The sequence below is a fragment of the Cnephaeus nilssonii genome, assembly GCF_951640355.1.
Source record: "Cnephaeus nilssonii genome assembly, chromosome: 13".
Classification (NCBI taxonomy): domain Eukaryota; kingdom Metazoa; phylum Chordata; class Mammalia; order Chiroptera; family Vespertilionidae; genus Cnephaeus; species Cnephaeus nilssonii.
This window is the reverse complement of record NC_137084.1, coordinates 15134402-15155474: the sequence shown is the minus strand read 5'-3', so window position 1 is coordinate 15155474 and position 21073 is coordinate 15134402. Positions and strand designations below refer to the sequence as shown.

Genomic DNA, 21073 nt, shown 5'->3' with positions numbered 1-21073 from the left:
AGGGAGGCAGCTCAGGAATAAAGGGAGCTCAGGGCAGGCTGCTCCTCGGCGCCAGTGACATTCGAAGGCTTCCTCTCTCTGAGCCTGTTTTCCTACCTCTAAAATGAGGGTGCTCAGACCACCATGGGGACATTTTGAGAGGATCAAAATGAGTCAAGAATGTGAAAACCCTCAGAACTAGAGGAGGAAATGGCTCCATGGGGAGGAGCAGGGGCCCACCTCACCCAACTGTGTCCCTTGTCGTGCTAGGACAACAGCAGACACATAGCAGGACTGAGTAACGACTTGCTTGGCAAACCCTCCCAGGTAGGTTATAGACATTTCATCAGGGGACTGGGGCCCTGAGGCACCACCTTTGCCCAGAGGAACTTTGTTGGGACTGCAGTGCCTCCTGGTGGCCAGTGTGAGCAACTGCAGCCTTGATTCTGGCCACCTGGGAGTGTGGCCCTATTACCTTCAGGCAGGGGCCAGAGACCCCACCCTGGGGTGAGCAGAGCACCCCAAGACCCAGTGACGCCTCCTCTTGGCTTCCTGCAGAGGCTGTTCCCTATCACAACCCTCCCCCGCCCCCCACTCCCTGGCTAAGATTTGAACAATACTGATGGAGCCGAGGAAACAGAAAAGCCAAGAGTTTGTTCCCGACCACAGAGGCTGCGGGGGCCACCTTTGGTCTTCATGGCCTGCCCTGTGGCTGGGTCCCTTGCGCCCCCTCATTCCACAAGGTCTGCTTTCCCACCCCGATGCTGCAGCCACCCCCCACAAGCAGTGTGTGCCGGGGGGCCAAGGCCTGGGTCGCTTTTCTACGGAGCCCTTGTTACCCTCAGCAGGGCAGACAAAGCTGTCCCGGTGCCACCAAGGACAGGAGCCTAGGCGCTGGCTCAGGACCCAGCAGCGCATCCGGGAGGCCCGGCTCTGAACTCCTCCGAGTCTTGTGGGGGCGCAGTCCCATGAATCAGCACTCACAGGCAGGGAATTCAGTGCTGAAGAGGGGAGCCCAGCCTAGGAGTCAGGTTGGGAGAAGGGGTCACCTTGGGAACCCAATAGAAGCAATTCACAAAAATGAACCCAACAGAAGCAATTCACGACAAATGCAAGGTTTCACTTCCCTGGTTATTTCAGAAATGCAAACGCAAACAAAATTCCGCTTTTATCCATCACACTGGCAAAGATTTAAAAACAGTATGGCCCTGCAGCAGCGGGCACCCTGCTGGTCACCGAGGAAGTGGGCACGGTTTTAGAAGACAGTTTGGCCGTGTCCTCCAAGGTCTTGAGGTGTGTGCATGATTTAGCTCAGTATTTCTAGTGCTTGGAGCTTCTTCTAAGGAAACTACAAGTGTACGGAGGGGTTTGCTGATAAGGATGGTCATCAGAGGCCTGTGATAATTTCAGAGAGTCAGAAACCCAACCGTAGAGGATTGATCAGATAAAATAGAGTTTGTCTATGTGGTGAAATACTATGCAGCCATGAAAAAGGATGTGGTGGAAGAATATAGAAGAGCATGGAACGATGTACAGGATAGTCTTAGGTTAAAATAGACTTACAGAAAATAGGTTCCGTGTGTGTGTGTGTGTGTGTGTGTGTGTGTGTGATCCAGGAGGCCTCAGAGTCTGGAGGGGCCCGGTTTGTGAGGACGTGGCCAATGCTCACTGCAAAAGGGGACTTTCTCTAAAGCTTCTCCCCTTCCTCCACCCCATTCCAAGTGGCGCTCATGTCCCTCCTCCCAAGATCCCACAGCAGCGTCCAGCACTTATCACTGATGGCTACTTTCAAATAGCATTTTAAAGTGATAAAAGCAATTCCTGTTCATGGTAGGATAAACAGAAAATTAACCCAAACCAGAAACAAACAAACAAAAAGAACAAAATGAACCCATATACCTGTGTTCTTACCTCTGGAAACTTATAGTATTTTCTGAGGACAGATACTCCACCCACCCACCCCTTTTCCCCACCCCTCAAATGATAGTCACTTAATATATTATGAACATTTTTTCCAAGTACTAAAATGCTATTCTTCTATAATGTCATTTTCTTTCATTTGTTCATCAATTGTTTATTGAACACCTACTACGTGCCAGCCACAATGCTAGGCAATAGAATGAAGGTCAACAAAACAAATATATTCAGATATACACCCTATTTTATGGAAGGGAGAGAGAGAGAGAGAATAAACAAAGGGGGAAAAAAACAAATAAATACGTCATAATATGTGTGTCAAATGCCAAGTAAGAAACAGTCTGCAGGGGAAAGATCTTCCATTTCTAGAACCACCGTCCTTAATTTAACCCATGTCCTTTCCCAGACATCCCAGTTATTTTCAGGGTTTCTGCGTAATAATGCCACGATGAACTTCCTCTCTAGTTAATTCTTTGTGCTCATCATAATCATTCCTTTAGGATAAATTCCTAGAGGTGGGATTACTGGGTGAAGACCTACAAACTTTTCACTTGCTTCGTTTCCCTTAGTATATTTAAACACAATTCTGTACTTTCTTTACTCACATCTCTTTTATTTTTAAAATAAGATGCTGTAAAGTTTAAATTGGGGGAGGGTGTCAGTTTTATGAATTTTAACACATTCCTGTACAGATTGGGATACCGGATGGGTCCACACACCAGCGTCACCCTTTGTGGTCAAACCCATCTCCTCCCCTGACCCCGGCCACCAGCGGTCTGTTCTCCGTCCTGACACTGTTGCCTTCCCCAAAAGTGCAGGGATGCGTTACGTTCATTTCGAGACCGGCTTCTCTTGCAGACCATAACCTGCCTTTGAGAGTCAGCCCTGCCATTGCTTGTATCAACACGTGTTCCTTTGATCCCTGACCAGTACCCCATCGCATAGCTGCACCGCAGTTTGCTCGGCCAGCCACAGTCGGGTTGTTTCCAGTTTTGGGGCGATTATGAGCAAAGCCGCTCTAAACATTGCATGCAGATTTGGTGTCCCCCCCACCCCACCCCCACCCCCCGAAAATGTCTTCGTTTCTTTCGGGCAAATGCCTGGCAGTGAGCCTGCTGGGTCGTGTGGTCAGCGTATGGCTCTGACACGGCCACACTGTGCCCACCAGCGACGGGAGAGTTCCAGTTGCTCCGTGTCCTCGCCAACACTTGGTACCGTCAGGTTCTGATTTCCATTGCAGGGGGTGTGTAGTGGCATCTCACGGGGCTTGTCGTCTGCCTTTCATGGTGGGCAATACGCCGAGCCTGTTCCGTGCTTATTTGCCACCTGCGGGGAGTGTCTGTGCACATGCTCTGCCCACTGTCTTTGTTTTCCTGAAACATCCCCGTCACCTGAACTCCACAGCTTACTCAGGTGTCACTAGCTTCCCCCAATGTCCTCTGACTGTCCCAGGCCCATCGAGGAGACCAGCGGGCACTGAGTCCTCTGGTGTCCTTAGCCCTGTGGTCGGTGACGGTTTCTCAGACTGACCTAGTCCGGAGAAGCATTCAGGGCTGGGGCTGGTGCGTGTAGGTCCGTGGTCGGCAAACTGTGGCTCGCGAGCCACATGCGGCTCTTTGGCCCCTTGAGTGTGGCTCTACCACAAAATACCACGGCCTGGGCGAGTCTGTTTTGAAGAAGTGGCGTTAGAAGAAGTTTAAGTTTAAGAAATTTGGCTCTCAAAAGAAATTTCAATCGTTATACTGTTGATATTTGGCTCTGTTGACTAATGAGTTTGCCGACCACTGGTGTAGGTGAACAGGAGCGCTGCGTCACCCGGTGGCTGGCTGGCCCACGCACCTGGGCCTCCGCCCACTGTCCTCTGCAGGTGGGCAGCCCCGTGGGGCAGGGACACCGCCCCCACTGGTGCCCACGGAACAGGCTCCACGCGTGCTCGCTGAAATGCCACTCCTTCAGCCTTCCTGATCGGGCCCGGGGCTAAACTAGGGCCGTCAAGCTGAGCTCTGGACAGAGCCCGGTGGCAGAGGAGGTGGGCCGGGGACGTGATCGATGGGTAACCTTTGACCTCCACCCCACCCCCACACGACTGTGTGGACAGCAGTGGGTTTAGTCACTGCCCTTTAAATAGCATGGAAGGGCCTCACGCGGGCCTGTTTTGTTTAAGGAGATTACATCGGCGCTGTGCACTCTGCCACAGGGGGTGTGAGGCCGTTCACCCGAGAACAGAGCGAGCAGAGCGAGCGGCATGTCCCCTCAAAGCAGATGTTTGGAGGGAAAATAGATGTAATCAAAACCAGGGAGGATACAATTACTCAGACCCCTTAGACATACACTCCATATGCAAGGGCCTGGGCACAACTACACACACACGCACACTCACACACACACACACACACCACCCCTGTCCATACCCACCCATGTGTATTTGCAGGATAATGCTTGCTTACACACACCCACACGCAATAGCACACACGTCCCACTTGCCTGCACAAGCGCGCACGCTCCACAGGCAAGCACACAACTGCGGCCGTGCCTCCTGCCCGAGGGCGCACTCCGGGCACACGGAAGGAGAACCCACGCAGAGGCGCCCGGCACCCTCTCCCCAAATGGCTTCAGAAGTCCCTTCTCTTTAAACCACAGTCGTAACACAGTCTCTTTAAATCCTAGTCATAAAAAAGACTCGCCGTCACCTTTGGAAACCTGTCAAGGGCTTTCGCGTCAGACAAAGGTCAGGCTAGATTAGAGTGACGCCTCTGGGTTGAACCAGGACAAGTGGGCAGAGGGTCAGGGGATGAAGAAAGCGTTCCCGTTTCTCGAAACCCAACAGCCAGGACGGTCCGGCGGCGGACCCGGCGGCTCCCAGAAGAGGCTCAGCCTGAAGGAGCTCAGGCAGAGGCCCCGGGCCCTAGGGGCTGCTGATGAAGAACAGAACCTTGAACTGCAAGCTCCCACTTCATCAGAAGCGGGCGATGGAAGTAGCATTTGCCTCGGGCTGTCTGAAGGGCAGGCGGCACCGCCGTGGCCACCAGGGCCTGCGCACCTTCCGTGGGGCCCGCGGTGCTCACGTTCCATGTCTTAGGCACCTTACGTGATTCTTCCGGGTGGCCTGGGGGTCATTTCCACATCGGGACATTCCACGGGGAAGATGCAGATCAGGATTTCAGGGAATTGGGCACCACAGCCGGGGACAAAGCCCACTGTGGAAGGGACCTGCCTCAAGAGGGGGCTGGGGAGGAGCCCGACCCTCAGGGCAGGCCGGTGACCTGGCCCCAGGCAGGGCTTGCTGCTCCTCGGCCTCATGCTGGTGCCATCGTCCTGAAGACGGCGGTCCTGCAGCCTGGCCAGCGGGCGGACTCCCAGGGGACTTTTCTCCACGGGTGCGGAGCCATCTCCTGGCAGATGCCCGGCTGGGGTTCCTGGACATGGACATGCCCAAACCCGTCTCTGTGCCTCTGCCTCCTGGGTCTGCCCTGGGAACTGGGGGGCAGGGCGGGGAGTTGCAGGAGCTCTATTTTCAGTGCCATCTTACTGAGAAGGGCACCCAGGTCTCAGGATGCCATGCTGGTTCTCCACCAGCCCCTTGGAATCATCCAGCCAGAGAACCATTTGCTGGCACCATCCCTGGCATCCCCTGTCTCCGACAGGCTCCATACACTCGGGGCCACCTGAGGAGCAGCGGGGGGACCTGAACCTTTATAGTCCGGAGATGGAAGACTCCGAGGGGGCAGCCGGCTCGCAGTGTCCACACGGCTGCCTTGGGGGGCCGGGAGGTTTCGAACCAGGACCAGTGCGCCAGATCTCCAGGAGACAGACAGGGCCTGGACCTCAGGATGGATGTCCAGCTGCCAGGGGGCAGTGAGCCCTGTCACCAAAGCCAGGGCAGCAGCACCGGGTGGAGATGCTGGGGGTGGAAGGAGGCTGAGCTAGATGCCCCGCGTCCGGGATGTTTGGACCGAGGACCTGAGAGGGCCTCGGCTTGTCATGCCACCAGCTGGGTGGCCACAGAACCTCGGGGAAGGCTCCTTTGCTGTCGAAGGATGGCAAGCAAGGCGACCACGAATCAGGACTGAGATTGGGAGGCTCTTCTTCCTCTTTGAGCACCGGAAGCATCCATTTGCCAGGATCCCTGCATCTCCTGCCTTTCCAGTCAGCCGACGTTCGCCTGGACACAGACACGCCTGCCCCCCTCCCCATCCAGATCCCAAGGGGAAGGTCCATAGTCCCAGGGTGGGAGGGGTTCTCCACCCCGCTGAGGCGCGACACCCCCTCGGCCTGCTCCCCCCCCCCCCCCCCCCCCCGTTTCCGAGGGGCGTGCCTGCCCCATCTGCAGACGAGTCTGATGTGAGACGAGTCCCACGAAGTCCTGGGCAGACCTCCCAGCCCTCGGTGTGGTGTCTGCACACAGACCGTGCTGTCTCCCCATCTCCCCCCTCGCTCCCTCTCAGTGGGAGGCTGGAGGTGGGGGGCTGAGTTCTGACTCCTCACCGTGGAAGACTGGCTGTTCTGCCGCCTCCCCACTGGCTAAGGCCAGCCCAGCGCAGCGCTGAGGGGCTTCTCTCAGAGGCCGCATCCTTGCTCCCTCATCCTCGGGCGGCCCTTCTGCCCCAGGACGCGCCGAGCAGGGCTCCTTGGCTACGGGAGGCCCGGGTTCCTCAAGGACCCAGGAGCTGAGAGGGTTAGCACGCATTCCCCGCGCTCTCTGGCCTCAGTTTCCCCCCCAGTTAAAACCAGGACTTTGGGCAGGTCCCTACCAACTCTCCATTTCCATAACAGGGAGTTCCTTCTGCTCAGCCCGTGAGGCTGTGCGGGGCGGGCCCAACCCCAGCCTGGGGGCCAGAGGCTGCTCTAAGGGTCCACGGGGTCAGGGGGTGGGGCCCGGGGAGCCCAGGGCGGGGGCAGGAGGGGTAGGGGCTGCCCCCTGCCAGTCTGACCTACAGGAAGTTGCATAACAGGGATGTTTATTTTTGGTGAGGCTGAGTGGGATTTCTTCTCTTTAAAAAAAAAAAAAAAACCACCCCAAAATATAAAACTTATTTGTCTGCCAGGAAGATAAATATCTTTGCTGAAAGCTTTTGGCCCAGCTGCCAGCTGCAGTTCCCATGAAGCTGTCACTGAGACCTGGCAGTCTGTGCCGGGCTCACATGGTGTCATGCGTGATCCCGTGGGCCGGCCCACCCCCGGGGGCGCCAGCACTGGCCGTGACCCCCGAAATGTCCTCCTGGAGCTGCTTCCAGGCTCCCTCACCTCCACCCCCTTGTCTTCAGTGCCGCGGACAGGGAGGTGACAGTGACAGAGACGAAATGTCCCTCGCAGCTTCCCCCGCATGAGGAGAGCCCCGGGGTACCCACAAAGCCTGGAGGGGGCCTGAAGCCTCAGGACCGGGGCAGGGGCAGGAGACCTGGGCCAGAGGCAGCGTCCCAGCACGTACTGCCCACTGCTTGGGCCTCGTCCCAGAAGAGGAAAGCTGGGGTCAGGGTGACCCTCATGCTTGTGGTGATGGGAGCTTGTGTGTGAAAGGTCTTGTCAGATGCTGCGCACATGGGCCTCATCCATCCGTCGCGTTCTCTCACTCCAGTTACAGACAGGGACTGCGGCTCCGAGAGGGGCTCACACCCCTGTCTGCAGACACCATCCCGCTCCCTCCCCACAGTGCCGCACACACGCTCACACTCAGGGGCTCCAGCGAGGGTCTGCCCACTCGGAGGACTTCTCCAGGGTCAGTCCTCTGCTGTTTGCCAGCCCAGACCACACTGGGAATAAGGACACTGGCAGACACGTGCACAGCAGGTACTGCGCCGCGTGCTTTACAGGGTGGCCTCTTTAATCCGACAACCACCCTACGAGGATACCTAACCACTGCCATCCTCAGCCCCATTTTACAGAGGAGGAAACTGAGGCACAAAGAGGTTCAGTGAAGTGTCCAAAGCACACAGCTGGATTCGCACCTAGGGTCGGGCTCCAGAGCCCTTGCTCCAACCCCGGAGGCCGTTGTGTCTGCCCAGGTGCTAACAGGGCTCTCTGGATGCGGACAAGCCACTCCCCGCCCCACCCTCCCACCCCGGCCTCTGCCTCATCCCTGACCTGCATGGGTTGACTGGTCCTGTCTAGCTTCTAAGAAGCGGTGGGCGGGGCCCCGTTCTGACAGACAGCAGTGGCTGTGGGCCTCCAGCTTTGTGTAAATCTACCAGGGCCCACCTGGAGGGGGCCGGACACTGCTGGGCCAATTGGTGAGACCAGTGGGGAGGGCAAGGGGATGTGGATTTTTGGAGAGGAATCTCCGCAATTCCTGCTGAACCTCCAGAAGGACCAGGCCAGGAAAAGGGGCATTTCCGCCTGCCTCCATGCTGGCCTCTCCTCCTCACCCAAGCTCAGTTGGGCCAGAAATGTCTGCTGAATGAGTTTTCCCTTCCATCTCAGGGATCCAAGGCACTGACTCACACCCTCCATGCCCAAAGGAGTAGTTCTGGCAAAGGAGGCCTTCTAGATGGAGGAGATTGGGCTCAGTAGGGCGGGAATTAAAGGTCATAGAGGTCATAATGACTAACCCAGATTCACATAATGTTGATGCTAAAAGGGGACCATTTTGAGATGATGGTAAAGTCTCAGAGAGGGAAGGGGACTTGCCCAAGGTCACCCAGCATGGTAATGGCAAGCCAAGATTAGAACCCAGGCCTCCTGACCTCACATACAATGAGAAAAGGCAGAGAATGGCACCCCTGTCCCTCCTTCCTCTCTTTCTTGATTCAGTGACTGGTTTCTGACCTTGTTTCCTTCCCCCTCAGCAAAAGAGAGCTCCTTGAGTGAGCCAGAGTTGCCACCCGACTCTGATACCGTGGGGATGGACAGCAGCTACCTCAGTGTGAAGGAGGCTGGGGTGAAGGGGCCCCAGGACCGGGCCAGCGCCGACCTCCCCAGCCCGCTGGAGAAGGCTGACTCGGAGAGTAACAAGGGCAAGAAGCGGCGGAACCGAACCACCTTCACCAGCTACCAGCTGGAAGAGCTGGAGAAGGTCTTCCAGAAGACCCACTACCCCGACGTGTACGCGCGGGAGCAGCTGGCCATGAGGACGGACCTCACCGAGGCCCGCGTGCAGGTCAGTGAGGGTGCCTGGGGTGGGGTGGGAGAGCAGGGCCTGCCCTTGGGCTGGTGGCTGGAGCTGAGCCTGCCGGACTGTCCCTCAACCACACTGTCTTCACCTCGTCCAAGGAGAGCCCCAGAGGCTCCCAGCCCGCCCCTCATGCCCCTGCTCCAAGTCTGTTTTTGTCCACTGTAACATTGGGCTCCTCCCTCTGGTTGGAGCAGGAGTGGGAGAAGAGGGCCCTGTGGGGAGGGGGCGGGGCAGGAAGCCTGTAAGCTGTATTTGGGCTCTAAGTGGTGTGAGAGTCTAAGTGGTTTCATAAAGGAGTAAATGACTAGTCTCTGCTATGGAAGACCTGTCTGCTATGGAAGGAAACAGGGTAAACTTAAAGACATCTCAGCAGCCCAGTGGGCAGAGACCGAGAACAATCCAGCTCTTCCTTCTGCCCAGGATGGCCACCTTCTCCTCTGTCTTTCAGGTCCCAACTCTATATGCCTCCTTTGAGAAGTCTTCTTGACCATTATGGTGAAAGCAGAAGCCCTTTCCACCACCCAATCACACAACAAACACAACACAACATAACACAACACAACACAACACAACACAACACAACACAATAAAATCCAGCACAGCTCAATCCAATACAACTCAACTCAACCCAGACCAACAAAACACAACACAATACCACCCAACACAACTCAACACAACACAGAAAAATCCAGCACAGCTTAATCCAGTACAACCCAACTCAACCCAAACCAACACAATGCAACACAACTCAACACAACTCAACCCATCCCAATGCAACAAAATCCAACACAATTCAATACAATCCAACTTAACACAACGCACTCAACCCAAACCAAGTCAACTCAACACAACACAACCAAACCAGATTACCTACTGCCACATTATCCTATTTTATCTTCTTTGTAGAAATGACTGGCTTAAATTATTTTATGTTTGTCTCCTCCCACTGGAATATGAGCCCTTGAGAGCAGGTACTATGTGACTGTTCATCTCTGTATTCCTACCAATTAGAGAAAGCCAAAATCAGAGAAACAAAGGCAAAAAGTAAATATTTGTGGGCCAATTGACCTCATTTGCCCGATTCCCTGCATGAAATTACAGCAAAGAAAGAACCAGACAGGAAACCGAGACCTCTGAGTACCCCAAACAGGTGACAAAACTTACGTACTAAAGCTCAGGCTTCAGCTTCGCACAGAATGAGTATCATGCTCAGCCTGCTTTCCACCCCAGAGCTTGTGAGAAATGGCAAATAAAGTGTTGTCAGATAGCAGGGTTCCCCCTCAGTGTGCTAGGGAAATCAACAGCTTGAGGAAAAGGGGAATTGTTTTTGCTTTTTTTTTTTTTTTTAAGCAGCACAGCACAGCTCAGCTCAGCTCAGAAGGACTTTCAGTGCCGGGACAAAGAGCCCTGCCTTACTCAGCAGACCCCAAGGGCACCCCCTGTTGCATTAGTTCACTAAGGGGTCTTATCAGAGTTCTTCTAAGGCAATACACGCTTCATCAGTCTCGCCAGGTGGAGGGAGAGGCATTTGTAATGTAGGCCAGAATCATGATGTACGATGGCTAATGTGGAAAAGGACTGGCAGTTTCAGTAAAGACATAGCCATCCAGAAGTGGTTCTGTACCACAGTGATTGTGAACAGTGGGGTTGTTTAAGCCTAAGTTCCCGAGGGCAGGCTGTCTGTTGTTTTTTGCTCTGGCCCCAAGTGAATGTTTGGGGAAGGAAGGCAGGGCCGGCTTTACTGGGATTCCAAAAGCCCTCTCACACCCACTGTCGGGGATAACCAGCCACACGACCTCACGTGCTCAGAGTCTGGACAGGAACCCCAGAATCTGGCCTCAGCTCAGCCAATGGATTTGGCAGGAGGTGGAGAAGGGGTCGGCGGGGGGTGGGACATTCCTGTAGGTCCTGTGTTGGTGTGGGATTAACCGGTTCATTTTCTGTGTAGGATGTGTGTACATATATGTGTGCTGTACGTGTTCCTAACAAGTGGATGGGAGTACCCAGGGGTAGAATTCCCTTAGCATTGAAAGAAGGATGGTCCTTCTAGTACTAAACATGGAAATAACACTGGGGCATGCCTAACATTTTTCCGTCACCACCATCCAGCTAAAATAGTGTTCTCTCTGCACACACACACACACACACACACACACACACACACATCTATGCCTGCCCCCAAAAAGGAGTTGAGGTAGCTTATAACTGAAGATTCATTATTTTCACCTAAGAACAAGAACAATTTCATAAAATGGGAAGGTAATTATGTCAAAAATCTAGGGTTAGGATCATAGTTGCCACTGAGCACAAACTTCGCCTCTGAGCTTCCTGGCAGCCAGGGCAGAAAGGGAAACCCTCAAGTGTTGCATGTTTTCTGACCTAAGGGGGCGATCATAGAATTATAGGGTATTAGTGCTGGAGAGGATCACCTGGTCCTCTCATTGGATAACAAGGAGCAAGAGGCCAGAGGGGGAGTGGTTGCCTGTGATCAGGGGACTCGGGAACGGGATGCGGTGGCAGTGTTGAGACTAGGATCTGAGACTCCCGGTCCCATCCCAGGGCTTCTTTTGCTCTAGTTTGCTGTCCTAGGACACGGGCCAGGTTGTTCCGAGACGTCGTTGTATAAAGGCCCTGGCAGGGTGGGTGGGATGTTCATGTGCGTCAGACCTCTGGGTTGAGCGCCGAGCCTGGCAGTGCCCTGGGGGCAGAGGGAATGGTGGTGGAACCCCCTGCCTGCCTCCGCTCAGTTTGTTTGGGGCCCACAACCAGCTGGTGGGAAGCCAGGTGCCTGGTGTGGGGGGGACAGGAGGAGGTGATGGGGGTGCCGAGATGGACCCTTCCTGGGAAGAAGCCTGGGGTTTGGCCCGGCTCCAGGGGGCTGCAGGGGCCTCGCTCTGTGTCTGGGATTCCGATCTGCGCAGCTGGTGTCTGAAGACAATAAGACAGAGGCCTTCCCCGCCCTGGGCCACCCCGCCAGGGCCCCAGATGGGCTGCGGTTAGCAAAGCCTCTGCCAAGAAGGTTGGCTCCTTGGGGAGAGGTCTGTGCCGAGTGGGCTCATGCCGGAGAGGCCTGGGAATGGGGTGGTCCTGGGGTGAGACACACAGAACCTTGTGGCCTGCTCTCCTCCTGGGGGTGTGCTGTGGAGACAGGCCTGGGGCACAGAGAATCTGGGTGGAGGGGAGGGTTGGCTCTCAGAGTGCCAAGCTCCAGGGGTCAGAAATACAAGGACACAGAGCCTCAGGACCCATGAATGTCGGCACAGGACGGGCCCGTGGGGATGCCCCTGCCACCACCCCATTTATGTGGGAGGAGGTTGCAGACCAGAGAGGCTAATTTAGCTTAAGGCCCGATCTGGGCAGAAAGCTCCAGCCTTGTGCACAGGGTGGGGCCCAGGGAGGAAGGAATTGCAGGGGGAGGTGGCAGGTCTGCTCTCAGCAGCCTGCTCCCCCACAGCCGGCCGCCTCCCACAATCTCCATCTTCAGCCCTCAGCCTGACCCCGGTCCACTCCCCTCCCCAAGCCAGTGCTCTCTCTGCTGCCTCTCCCTCGCCTGCTCATCTATCTTCCCAGATAACCAGGTCTCCCCTCTCCCGGCCTCCTCCTCCCCCACAATCAGCTCCCCCACATTCCATCCCCCCCACTCTGCTCCTCCCCTCAATTCCAGGCTCCTTTAGGGACACTGGCCTCCTCCCTCCTCGCTCTGCGTCCCTCCCAGCCCATCCAGGCCTGCTGAGGCTTCACCAGCACCTCTCCACTCTGCGTTCCCACACAGGGACCCCGAGTCCACAGACTCCGGGAAACCTCAGCAGGCGGCAACTGAACCTCTTCTGGCCTTCTCCCCACCCCCACGAAAGAACGAAGCCATATATCTTGATGCCTCCGGTGGGCTTCTCCCCTCCCCCTGGCTCCCCCCACAGAAAGCCCTGGGAGGAGGAGGAAGGAGCGGAAAGGCTGAGCTAAGCCTGCAGGAAATTAAACATGAAATGAAAACAAGCTCCTCTGATGCACTCTCTCATCCTGCCCCCAGCCCCCCATTCCGGGCCGCTGATAAAGGGGGATCCCGTTTCAGCCGCGCAGAGTGGAGATCTGACCCGCCCTTGGCTCCCAGCAGGCTCTGGGGCAGGGCTGAGACCCCAAGCCCAGGAGAGGGCCCGTCTCCAGGGAGGACACAGGAAGACCGCTTCTCCTGTACCAGAGTCAAGAGGGGGAAAAGAGTGACTGAAAGAAACGTCGGCAGGCGTGTGTGTGTATGTGTGTGTATGGTGTGTGTGCATGTGTGTGTGTGTGTGTGTGCATGTACACTTGTGCACATGCATACTTGGGACTGGGGGGCAGGGAGGTGCAGCGCACATTCCCTCCTCACCCCACCCTTCCCACTCTCGCATGAGATACATATACTCCAGCTTTCTTGAGCCTTTCCTCTAGCGAAAGACAGTAAGGAAGGTCAGGCACTATAAGTAAACAAATGTGGAATACTCTTAAAAACGGACAGAATTTCCCATCTGTCTCACCTATTAGGCATCACCCCTGGGAGATGTCAGTACAGATATTGGCCCATTTTCCAGATGCAGAAGCGGAGGCTGTTGGCCGTGCCAGCGCTCCCGTGGGCACTCCATTCCTGGGCGACACTGGGAGCCTGTACAGCAAGCATGTCAACGTCGCGGCCCGCAGGCCGCAGGCCTCGTTTACGTGGTCCGTGTTAGCCTTTGAGTTTGACAGGCTTGCTGCACAGCCTGCCCCCGGGGAGCCCATCTACCGCCTCTGACTCAGCCCCAGGCCATCCCTGGCCTGGAAGCTGATCCCTCCTCACCCCCTCTCCCACCTGGTGATTCCGAGTCAGGCAGGGCTCCCAGGCCCCGAGGTGAGCTCTTGCCTACGATCCTTGGGGAAGTTCTCAGCCGGCCAGAAGTGCCCCAGCCACCCACCATCGATTCCAGCTCCTTCACCTGCCCCGGAGACCACCCCCCTCCTCAGGCCCCCATCAGGCCAGCTTCCACCACCCATGCTCGGTGACAGGTGGCCCCCAGCCCTCTTCCCATCAGGCCCCCCTTCTGAGTGAGAGCTTACACGTCTGCCTCTGCTGACAGCACCAGGGGCAAACCCCTCCACTTGGCCCCCGAGGCCCCCACAGTCTGACTTCTGCTTCCTCGATTCCTTTCTCCCACCACTCCCCAGCTGGGCAGCGTGCCCGGTGTCTCTAAACTCAGGCCTGGACTCTCCTCCCTCCAGCCAACACTCCAGGCCCCCTCCAGCCCTCCCCTCCAAGAAGCCCTCCCTGACTGCCTCTGTTGCCCAGCTGGGCTCTGTAATCCTCAGGCCCTTTAACACGGGGGTTTCAGAGCTGGGAGACTGTTTCCCACAAGAATGGCGGAGACAGAGTCAGGAGGGGAGGGCCTCTGGCTGGTAGGCCACAGGGAGCCACGGGCCATTCGGAAAACCACGTGTGTGGCGGTCTAGTGGGACAATTTTCTGGAGGGGTATTCGCGCTTTTATCAGCTTCTCCACGGCAGATGAGGCCACACCTCCCCATAAATGCTCATGACCAGGACGCGTTTCATGTGTGTGACGCTTGCTTCCTGGCCAAGGTCACGCTCATGGTTGGTTGGGGGTAAGCAAGCTGCCTCCCTGACTCTCAGCTTCGATCGTTCTAGATGGTAAGCCCTTGGGGATGCACACCGAAGCAGCGCTTACCGGCAGCCCCACGGCCTGCTGGGCTCACGCTCACCGCTGAGGGCTAGGCCTCGGACCCTACGACATCCGCTTTGTCCTGCAGGTCTGGTTCCAGAACCGGAGGGCCAAGTGGCGGAAGAGGGAGCGCTTCGGGCAGATGCAGCAGGTCCGAACCCACTTCTCCACCGCCTACGAGCTGCCCCTCCTCACTCGTGCTGAGAACTATGCCCAGGTCAGTCCCTGCCCCAGCTGCCTGCTCCGACCCCACCCCCCAACTCAGAACCCGCACTTCGGAGAAGGACCCAGGTCCTCTGAGATGGGGCTCATGGCTTCCAGGTCCCTCGGGCCCAGTCCAGCTGTGTGCCCTTTACACCAGAACGTGGGAGGCCAGAGCCGTTTCTGTCCCACATGAGTGTTGCCCCAGGCTTGGCCGAGTCCCCAGCTGCACCTCCCCATCAATGCTTAGAGGGGAATGGGGCCCAGCGGTGGAAGCTGGGGAGAGGAGAGGGATCACAGCTGCATCCAGCCCAGCCCCCACCGCTGCCTGGGCACCCTCCACCCCTTCACCCCCCAGACATGTGGGTGCCCAGCTGGCTCCATCCACTCAGTCGCTGCGCTCACCTCCCGAGGCAGTGTATCCGTTCGAGTGAGTTCTGAGACCTCAAGGGCGTCAGCTCCGAGATCCTCAGCCACTGACTTTGGCTTCTGGGAGATGTAGGTCCCCACTGCCCACTAGCACCCCCTCCACACCACCACCTACCAGCCCAGAGCCCATGCTCCCAACACCAAGCTCCCCACTGATCGGGTACCTTGGAGGCCCTGGCCTGGGAGGAGCCAGAGGTAAATCAGTTGCTGACCTCCAGGGGTCCACGGACAGAGAGACAAAGTCCGCAGCTGCGTCTATGATCAGGAGGGCAGCGGCTGAGGCGGGCTGCCCTCGGCTGCTTAGCTGTGGCCCCAGCCTCTCACCGGACCCCTGATGAAGTCTGAAGTTCGAAGCAGACAGAACTTCTATCTGCTGCAGGCCTGGCCCCGGGAACAGCCGCCAAAGCACGCAGCCCAGGCTCTCCTGGGGGCGCCTGGGGGACCTTCATGCTTAGAGAGGCTCCCAAGCAAGAATGCTGGGCTCCTGAGTGGGGAGAGCTCATTGTGGGGAGAGGTCACTCAGGGGGTACTCCTATGTACTCCCCCCGCCCCAGGCAGCTGGTGACATCTCTCCCTCCTCCTCCCCAGATTCAGAACCCGTCCTGGATCGGCAACAATGGGGCAGCCTCGCCAGTGCCCGCCTGCGTGGTCCCCTGCGACCCGGTGCCAGCCTGCATGTCCCCTCACGCCCACCCCCCTGGCTCCGGGGCCGGCGGCGTCACCGACTTCCTGAGTGTCTCTGGGGCTGGCAGCCACGTGGGCCAGACGCACATGGGCGGCCTGTTTGGAGCCGGCCTCAGCCCAGGCCTCAACGGCTACGAGCTCAACGGGGAGCCGGACCGCAAGACCTCGAGCATCGCGGCCCTCCGCATGAAGGCCAAGGAGCACAGTGCGGCCATCTCCTGGGCCACATGACAGGGCCCCTCCTGCCCCGTCCCGCGCCCTCCCCCACCTCGGGGCACTGGCCATGCCCATGCTTTCCAGCCCCCAGCCTCCCGCTCGACTTTCCTCTTAGGAACCTGGCCCGGGCCAGGGGCCTGACCCTCAGCACTTTCAGCCACCCCAGGTCTGAGGCCCCGCGGACTGCTGGGAGGGAGGGGACAGCAGGCCCCTGTCCCTCCCCACACCAAGGCCGAGTCGCCTGCTCCCGGCCAGGGGCAGCGGAGGAAGCTGCGGCCGGGGTTGCGACTTCGCGTCCATTCTAAGCTGAAGACCCTCTCCTCAGTCCGGCTCCTCCATCCCGCCTGGTGTGCCCACCGAGTCAAGTCTAAATTCCCGCCGAGACCCAGCAGCAGCCACAGTGCGGTCACGTCCGTCCATCCTTCTTCTGTGTGGTCCCCGGGCAGCAGGCCCAAGACTGTCTGAAGGACAGGCTGCCCTGCAGGGTCAGCCTCCCGCCCTCCTGGCTCCTTTCCTCTTCCTATCACCCCACAAAACCTGACCTCCTGGACCCCAGGCACCTGCCTCACCGTCACCCAGAATGGAGGAGTCCCCGTCCTGACTGTCCCCAGGCCGGACACGCCCAGAGGGAATGAGTGGGCCGAGAGGCTGGGGCCAAAGAATCCAGCTGTCACCAGCAATGCTGACACGCAGGAGGGGGACGCACCCGGAAACTCTGGATCTGGGTGAATTGCCGGGGAGGATGCAGACCACACGGTACCCCCGGTGCTCAGGGGAGAAAAGCTTCCAGAGAGAGAAAGGGCCACAGGGAGGTGTCCGGGTCGGGGCAGGGCTCGCACACACGCTTCTGTCTCGGGCCCTGACATCCGGTTGAGGGCAGGATGACAGCGACCGTGAGCAGGTCGGCAGGTCTATTCTCCATCCAGTTAGGCCCCTCCGGGGCGTCTTTCTCCCTCCTGCCGCATCCTGGTCACTCCCTGGGGCTGCTGAGCAGTGTCTTGGTGTGAAAGGACTTACACCGGGGACACTCGAGCCAGGGCCTGGGGGCGGCACCGGGTCAGGAGCGCGTGCGGGATCTGCTGCAGGACCTGTGCCCACGCTCGGTCTCCAGGCTGCCTTCCCGTCCTCCGCCGTCTCTGGCACACCGCCGTACCTTCCAGAGCCTTCCACGGCGGTGGGGCTCCATGGTCTTCCAGGCACAGGGCAGACAGAGCCCACCCCACGCTTCTGCCTAAGGGATCGGAAGCCCAGCCCCTCCCCCTGGCCTCTGGGAGGCTCCTGGCTCTGTCCTAGCTGTGGCGGCAGGATGCCCTCCGCAGCCTTTCCCTGCCTGTAGGAAGGGGCCTCCTTCGAGGGGGAGGGGCACTCCACGTCTGCCCGACTTGAGACCTGCCGCTGGGCCCCAGCCGTCACCAAAGCCATGGCACAGAGTCCCCGTCCCCGTCCTCCGGGAGATCCATGGCAGGCAGCCCCCGCCCCTGAAGTGCTTGTCTCTTTTACTTTCTCCCTTGATGCCGCCAGTGAGGAGGGCCAGGCCTGTCAGCCGCGGGGCCTGGACGCAGGCCAGCCTCTTGGGTTGGGCGGACGGGCGTCAGATCCCCTGCCCCTGAGCCGCTCCGGGTTTACAGGAAACCGCAGTGTCCACCTCGGCCCGGAGTTCTCCTCGGCTCCAGAACGGGACGGGGAGCATCTGGCTCTGGCCTCCCCCATGCGAGTCCGGCCTCTGTGAGCCGTAGCTCTGAGGTCGCTCTGCTGGAGTGACAGGGGTCTCGGACATGGCATTGGACGTCCTTGAAGGCGTGGCTTTCCGCATTTCATTTGCTGGAGGATCTTGGAGTGGCTCTTGGGAAGCCTTTCCAGTTCCGAGGGCCACTGAAATAACCCAGACCCCCCCCCCCCCCAACCTAGTGAGGGAAGGAGCAAGCTGCCCACGGCTGGGAGCAGTCCCGTTTCCTCCTAAATGCGGACGTTCACGAAGGCACGTTTTCACCAGGAGAGAGTCCGTGCACAGAGAAAGCCCCAAGCGGGGAGGAGGGCTTGCGGTGGATCCTTCTGGAAGGGACCCCAGCACCCAATTCTCTGTGCGTCTGCTTTAAGAGAAGGCCTCTGGTAGGAGAAGTCGCTCCGTGGCTCTGGCCGCCTGTCCCACCACCGGAGCCCGGTATTCATGATTGACACGTCCCTGCTCATCTCCCCACAGGTGGCTACCCTCCCCCAGGCCTGTCCTCCCTGTCCTGCCCTCTAGGGCCAGCCTGACACTCTGAGAACCACATGGAGGAGCTGGGGAGTTGGGGGTACTCTAGTTTAAACCCCTTACAATGGAGACAGAAGACCCGGTTCCCAGGGGAGCAATGACTGCCCTGACAGGTCTAACCAGAGGCCAAGAAAGCTGAGAGCAGCTTGACATGCTGCCCGGGCTTTGACCGCCGGGCCTTAGGGGGCAGCTGCTGCAAGAAGCACACCCCCCCCCGCCCCGCCCCATTCCCCGCCCCCCCCCCAGGGCCAGCACTCAGCTCTCTGCTCTGGTGCCTCGCCCTCCTCAGCTGCTTCTTTCTCTCGGTTCTTCCCCAGGCGGGGGACGGGGGCGGGGGCGGGGTGTGGGGGGTTAGGCCCCAGCCTTCCGTGTTCCAGGGCAGGAAGCATCCCTGAAACAGCGCCTGGGACAGCTCAGCCCGCCTGAGGACTCTGCCGGCTGGTGGCTCCTCAGGACAGCAGCAGGGAGGAGGAGGAGCAGGCGCAGCCCTGCTCTGTGGTTGCGGAGAAGCTGAAGAGGTGAAGAGTTCCTTGGGCTATCTGCCTAGGATCTCAGCAGAGGTGGCGCTGCAGACCTGAAGTGGTGGGCAGCCCCCCATGCCGAGAGCCTCATCCTGCTGGGGGTGCCCCTGCGGCCAAGGCTGGACACTAAGGTGCTGCCCCCTCATGCTGTCACCGCTGCGGGCAGGGGAGGAGGAGAGGGCCTGGGGGCAGGCACGCGGAGGGGCTTGTCCGCCGTCTTCACTGGACTTGGAGGACATGGGCTTTGTAACGTCCCTGAGTTCTTCCGACGATACTTGATTCTCAGCTCTGGCTGCCGTGCCCCAGCGCGGGGAAGCACGGTGGCCAGGCTGGTCCAAGGACTCGGCGATGGTGAGGTGGGGCCCGGCCCACATCCCGTGGCCACGCTGGGCCCAGCTCCAGGGCCCTTTCCGCCCTCGATTCCGCCGGGCGGACAAGAGGAACTCTCCCATGAAAACAGCCACGCGTCCTGCTTCCGCACTCTCTCTCTCCGGGCTGGGTCGTGGGGAGGCCGCCTTGGGAGACACCCTGGGGCTTCTGCTCGGCGTGATGGCCCTGACTGTCAGGCTCGCTGGGGAGGACGGCTGGCAAGCTGGCCCCCAGGATAATAATCCACATAAAAGAGAAAAATGAGGAGACCACACAAACCCTACTTCTCGAAGTCGCGCCACCTGCTTCACTTCATGAAGGATGCTGGCGGCAGGAGAGGTGTCCCAGTAAACATGACCTAATCTCGCCCCCCCCCCGCCCCCCCACTTACGTTCACAGAGCTAGGCCTTTATACTACTGATTTTGAAGGACAGTTTTCAATGTCTAACAATCTGGGTGTGCAGTGGTTGGAAAGAGGGCTGAGTGCTAGAAGGAACATGAACCTCAACCAATACTGACTGTTCTCATTGTAAGATATTTTAACCCTGTATAAACGCAACTTTTCCTTTAGCTTGATGGCCTGGGGTGGATATTAAAAATATATATTAAAAAGACATTAAAAATCCAGAAAAAAAATGTATAAAAAATGAGGTCGGTTCCATAAAATTTTACTGCCTATACCACCAAGTAACTACATTACAGCAAAATATTAATAGAAACGTTCTTGCCTTTAAAGTAAGTTATTGCACTTACATCCTTTTGGGGAGGGGAGGAACATGGAGGAGAAGGAGACCTGGGGGCCCAGGCCTGGGGCCGCTGGAGAGCGGGAGCCCTGGTCGCCCCGAGCACCTGGCTGGGCACAGCCCAAACTGTCTGTTTGGTTGTTGTTTGCAATAAACTCCTTCTCCTTCCTCCTCTCAACTGGAACCTGTCTGTTTTGTTCCTGACTTGTGACAGATGAAATGTGATCAGAGGGGCCTCTGAAATCTCACGTTAATTGAAGTCGGCAAAAAATACTAACAGTGCCCTTTTGAACTGCTGACACAGTGCAGGGTGGATTATGAGGCCTAGATTAACAACAGGTGGCCGCCCGGCTCCTGCGCCAGGAGGGGTGCATGGCCTGCGAGGGTCTGGAACGGTCCCCCTTTATCCCAGGGGATCCGCCTGCGCAGCCGGGGGTGGGGAGAAGCAGGGCTACCATAGTCCACTTCTCAGGCAGCAAAATGGGGTCCCCACAGCAGCTCCTTGGCACCCCTGCCTCTGGGGCTGCTCAGCTCAGCCCGCGCCTTGGGTCTCCCCAGCCACACGGGCTCCCTCCAAGGCACTGAGCGCCGGGCCGTGGCTCCAGGGGCTGTTCTGAAGCAGGCTCGGGCCAGGACACGCAGGTCCGGGGCAGGAGGCCTGGTGGCTTCGCACAGAGCACAGGAGAGGCCTCCAGCCCAGGCAGGCCCCGGACCTGGTCTCCTACTCGGTGGCTGAGGGAACTTGCCGGAGGTCCAGCCAGATGACTTTTAAAGCAAAGCTCCGGAAACAAATGATCAAGCAGCAGGGCCCAGGCTCTGCTGCAGACAAGCGCTCTCTCGCCTTCCGCGCGAAGGTGACCCGGGGAGAGGCAGTTCGCTCCAGGGAGCCCTGTGCAGAGAGGGAGTCCTCTCCGTTCACCAGACAACCTGAAGGAGGGGAGTAAGCCCTGCCTGGGTGACCAGCTAG

At 58.1% G+C, this 21073-nt stretch overlaps 1 protein-coding gene across 1 annotated transcript in view; it reads left to right on the top strand.

Moving 5' to 3' along the window:
• The window catches only part of ALX4 (ALX homeobox 4), a gene marked incomplete at both ends in the record, with an annotated part of 32763 nt that extends 16529 nt beyond the window's left edge, over window positions 1-16234 (top strand). Inside the window, 3 exons of the mRNA XM_079788803.1 lie at window positions 8679-8989; window positions 14778-14906; window positions 15908-16234. Of these exons, the coding sequence (XP_079644929.1) occupies window positions 8679-8989; window positions 14778-14906; window positions 15908-16234 (767 nt within the window). The remainder of the gene's footprint in view (window positions 1-8678; window positions 8990-14777; window positions 14907-15907) is intronic.
• Between the last annotated feature and the right edge of the window lie 4839 nt (window positions 16235-21073).